This window comes from Pistacia vera, unplaced genomic scaffold (genome assembly GCF_008641045.1).
Source record: "Pistacia vera cultivar Batoury unplaced genomic scaffold, PisVer_v2 Contig1012, whole genome shotgun sequence".
Lineage (NCBI taxonomy): Eukaryota > Viridiplantae > Streptophyta > Magnoliopsida > Sapindales > Anacardiaceae > Pistacia > Pistacia vera.
In genome coordinates this window covers 61,111-65,957 of record NW_022195042.1, presented here as the reverse complement: position 1 = coordinate 65,957, position 4,847 = coordinate 61,111, and the positions used below count along the sequence as shown (strand labels likewise).

Sequence of the window (4,847 nt, the reverse complement as noted above, 5' to 3'; positions counted from 1 at the left end):
AACGGCCATTTCCTCCTCGTTGAGACTGGTTAGGCCCTTTTTTTAACACTTATTTGGTCCAGCCCAAGTAAAACAAAATCCGTTTGTTAATCCTATCTCCATGTCTTGCCTTCATCGTTTTTCTCGTTGGAATTTTTTTATATTTTTTTATATATATATATATAAACGCTGTGTCTTTAGGAGACAAATTAAGGGCCATCTTTAGAGTAAAACTCGTAACAAAATAGTGATGGAATGAATCAGACAGAAACCTTTATACTCTACAGAACTTACACCTTGGAGTAACAAATACCTTTAACAAGATCAATCATAGGATTAAACAATAGGATTTTATTAAACAACTTTTATTCCAGTACATAGTGGTTGACAATAACACTAGAACTTTTCTCAGTAGATGGATATAATTTTTTCCCAGACGAAAGCCAGTTGTTGACTGTTGAGACATCATGGGCAAAAATAAAAAAAATTGGGCTCAACTCAGATTAGGAAAGAAAGGAATGTGAGTAGAATTAAGCCATTGACTACCCTGCAAGAATCCCTCAACTGTAAACTGACCTGCCACATTGGAGCTATTAATGATTCGATAACCAGGCCACGTCACTCTAGCACTTGTATTAGAGCCAGGGCCTCTGTTCTTGTACTCCCCATAGTAAAGCGTAGACAATGCAAATGTGCTATTCCATTCAAGCCATCCTGCCGGATCAACCAAGTCACCAATGTAAGATTGAAGATAAACTGTTCTAGAGTACTCTTTCCAAGGACGACCAAGATATGTCTTAAAATTCGTTTGATTTGGAATTAAATCTGCAGCTGCAGCGACTTTGCAATTCAAGATGGATATTCCTGTGTTCTGGTTGGGATCTTCTCTTCCTTGGGCTGTAAATATGTTTTTCTGGTTTTCATTTGGTTTACGAGCATATAAGTTGCAATTTTGAAAGACCACAGCTGCATTGCCAAATATGAAGTCAATTGTACCATAAATGTCACAGTCTCTATAGAATTGCCGAAGGGAATGAACGTATAAAGTGTCTTGGTAACCAATAAAGCTGCATTTATAAAATGCAGAGAGATCTGAGCCACTCCTTAAGGCCACTGCTTGGTGCTTACTAGGGCCTGCCGAGTTTTCAAAGGTTATACCCTTTGCAATGAATCCGTTCCCCACCACAGCTGAAAGCGATCAAACATATAAAGAGATAAAGAATGTGAATCGGGTTGGATGATAATGAAGTATAACTGCTAAAGCTATATGAAATGCAAACCAGCTAAGCAAAATATTGATATTTCATATATTCTATGTGGGCCGTAATCTGCAGGGCAGATCACTCCTTTGTCATCACCCCAGATTATGGTCCCAGCATTACCCTTGAATAAGTTTAGCATCTTTCCTTCCATGCATTATTATTCATTAGAGTAAAAGCCCCATGATCAAATAAAGCAATTATGCATACATATAGAAGCTAGTTGAATTTCATTTAACCTTTGATCATCGCCCATTTCCTATACGGAACGAATCTGTCTAAATCTGTTTCAGTTTAGGCCCAAGTCATTCAATTATATGTAGGACCCCTTTTAGAAAATTCAATAAAGATCGGCTCATAACCCAATCTTATTAACTTTTGCTCACAATTTCAATTTGATAGTTCACAATTAGTTAGCTTATAATTAGACAGGCAGAACTCATTGCGAGCTATCACGTCGGAGTTATGAGAAAAAGTTTGTGAGATTGGGTTATAAGTATGGAGTTATGAGAAAAAGTTTATGAACTAAGATTGTAAGTGTAGTATTGCTTTAAAAATTTGGTTATAACAAGAGTGCCAAAGAATGGAGGATAAAGTTTAGCTCACAACCCAATCTTATAAACTTTCTCTCACAATCCCGATATGACAACTTATAATTGATCAACTCGCAATTGGATAGGCTGGACCAATTTGTAAGCTGACTAATTATAAACTATCACATCAAGATTGTGAGAAAAAAGTTTATGAGATTGGATTGTAAATATAATATTATCCAAAAATAATATTTGTGGATAAAAAAACAATAATAGTAATAGTCGAAAAGAACAGTACTTAAAAAATGGAGAAGAAGACAAAGAATCTTGTAGCTTGAGTACGACGCTTCAATGACCTAAGAAACACGGTTAACAAAGTTATGGTTCGGTGCTACTGAGTACTGATCGAGTACCGACACACATGAGCAAATATGTCGGTTACAGCTACATCTCAAAGCGTGTTGGTGCCTTATCTATATCCTATGATAGGTGTAAAGAATAATTATCTACTCTTCTTTATAAACAAATCTCTTATCTTACCCTTAAAAATGGGACCAGAAGCAATCATCCCCATCACTGTTTCACCAACTTAAAGAGATAAGTGTATAGTGAAAAATGCTGCAATGAATCTTGTATCTATAAATTAATCTAATATTTAGATCTACATTTATGTAAGAGACAAGACCATGCCTAGGTGAGTTTGACTGTTGTTTCACTATATTTATATAAGTTGATTACTGCACTTCTATTTCAATCTCGTATCATGTGGAATGCCTGTACAACCAAAACTGGCAAGAACACATGAGGAAGCAACTGCCTGGACCTTTCACTTAATTGAGCGGAGTTAGATGAGGACAAAGCCTAAGACACCCTAAACTTCTTTAGCACTTTTGTCACGTAAGATCTTACAGTAAGACAGGTTCTGTCTTGTTGTATTATTGTTTCTAATCGAGGTAATTATAACTAAAAACAAGAGAAAAAATCAAATCGAGCTTCTACACTTCCAACTGAGTCTCCATAAATCGTCTCTTAGAACTTCCCACTCCACGCCAAAAACCTAGCATCGGAAACCACCATGGTCAAGGGAGGCCCATTTCCGGCCCACCCACTATCATTGTGAGAATCTTTTGATTGTTTGATTTCTCTTGGGGGAGAAAATTAATACAACTATTTTAATTTAAATTGCCTAATATTACTGGATTCCACCATTAATTGGAATCACTTTATGATAATTTATATCTTAGGATCTGAGTGGAGAGAGCCAATGCAAAATGCTCACGTGAGTTTAAACTATTCGAATTATTAGTCCTTTTTTTTTTTAACGACAAAATCGACATACGTATGCTGTGATTCACTGGTCCCACAATTGTGGCATTACTATACAGATACAAGTTCAACTACAGTTTCGGTGGTCCAAAAGTCCTCAAGCAGTCAACATCAATTAAAAAACTGTATATCTAAATGAAAATGAAAATTTTGAACTCACCTACTGTGGCCGACCGGAAAGTAGTCCATCCATCAACAACATTTCTACTCGCTTTCACTACTGTTTTGCCGATACCATCTCCAATAAACATCAACATTGTCTTCTTCCTCTCCACTTCCACGTTCTCAAAGTAGGCCCCAGCTTTTATATAGATCACAAACCTGCCAGAAATAAAATAATGTTTATCATATCAATGTTCGTGAATATTTAATACGCTTAATGAATACCTAGGTACCTGGTGGTGCTTGAGTTGGGAGCTGCAGCCACTGCATCACCAATGGTTGTATAATTTCCAGTGCCATCTTTAGCCACTATCAGATCATATTTGGTGCCATTCACTGTTGTCTGTAACAGTTTTCGATCTTTTGAGGACAACCAAGTTGGAAACCCTCTCTTCATTCGTCCATAACCCTGGAAAACCTCCGACTCTGACTTTAAGGACATGTTAAAACCAGGGACTTTCTTCAGCATGACCAAAGAGTTACTTATATGTCGGGAGATGTTGTACAAGTTGTTCTTGATTGCGTCTCTCACGTTTCCTATACTGTAAGCAAACCCATCAAGACACGTGTACTGGTTTGTCATTGCACCGCTAAACAAAGTTTGCATATCGTGGAAATGTTTGGAGGTCGTTTTTTTAGGGGATAGATCAAGGAGAGCTGATGTGAGCTCTGCAATGGTGTCATCAAAAAGTTCAAGACAATCAATAATAGCTCTATTTTCAAGTGCGTTAAGGTTTTTGTGCTTTTGTCTAATGCCAGTGCAGTTTGAGGAGGAGGCTCTAATCTCGTACAATGTGCGGTATATGGTGGCGGAGATGAGTTGATGGACAGATTTGGAGGCAAGATCCGGGAGCGAAGAGAGAGTTGAGACGCAGAGCTTTGGGTAGAGTGTGCCTTCACATGTGGAGTGAGCAATTTGGAGGTGTCTATGGACGTGCAAGCGTGGAGTTTCTGTGGTTTTGGTGGTCTTTTTGAGAGTTGTTATTGCAGAGAATAGGAGTAAGACAATGGTGGTAAAGGGTAAGAAAGTAAGCAAGAGTTTAGTTCTTCGCCTGGCACTATACATGTTGGTAGTCTCCGAAAAGAGGAAAATGAAGAAAAGAGTAATTAAGAAGTAGTTAAATAGAGATGGTGAGGACTGTTGAGAGCAGTAATGAAAGGGGTGTTGCTTTTGGATCTCATCTCACTAAGGCCGGCATGATATAGGACTTTACTAGCGTTTATGGGCTGCGGGCCTGTCTGTACACGATCATATCAGAATCTTGGTTTGAAACTATAGAGGTTAATATTGACTATATAGAAATTAACCTCTATAGTTATCAATATTAACCTCTATAGTTAGCTGTATATTTAATTAGTTAGCTGTATATTGAGTTTATGTAAATGAACTCTGTTGTCATTATATTAGTGTGTACAGTAAATCATTAGTTTAAAAAGTCAATATGCAATATTTTTAATAAATAGAAAGTTGAGGTGTAAAGGCACTCTACAACCTTATTGTATATATACGAAACTTTCTCTCTCTTTTCTCTGTCTTCTCTGTAGAATTTATTTCTTTGTTCTTGTTTGTAAAATGGTATCAGAGCTT

General features: G+C 37.1%; 1 protein-coding gene across 1 annotated transcript; it reads right to left on the bottom strand.

Annotated features, from left to right (window-relative positions):
• Window positions 1-310: 310 nt before the first annotated feature.
• On the bottom strand, window positions 311-4,424 carry LOC116114529 (pectinesterase-like). The gene is made up of 3 exons (XM_031400705.1): window positions 3,493-4,424; window positions 3,258-3,418; window positions 311-1,167 (listed from the first exon to the last, which is right to left on the bottom strand). The coding sequence occupies exons 1-3, from the start codon at window positions 4,323-4,325 to the stop codon at window positions 473-475; spliced, it is 1,689 nt and encodes a 562-aa protein (XP_031256565.1). The 5' UTR covers window positions 4,326-4,424; the 3' UTR covers window positions 311-472.
• Between the last annotated feature and the right edge of the window lie 423 nt (window positions 4,425-4,847).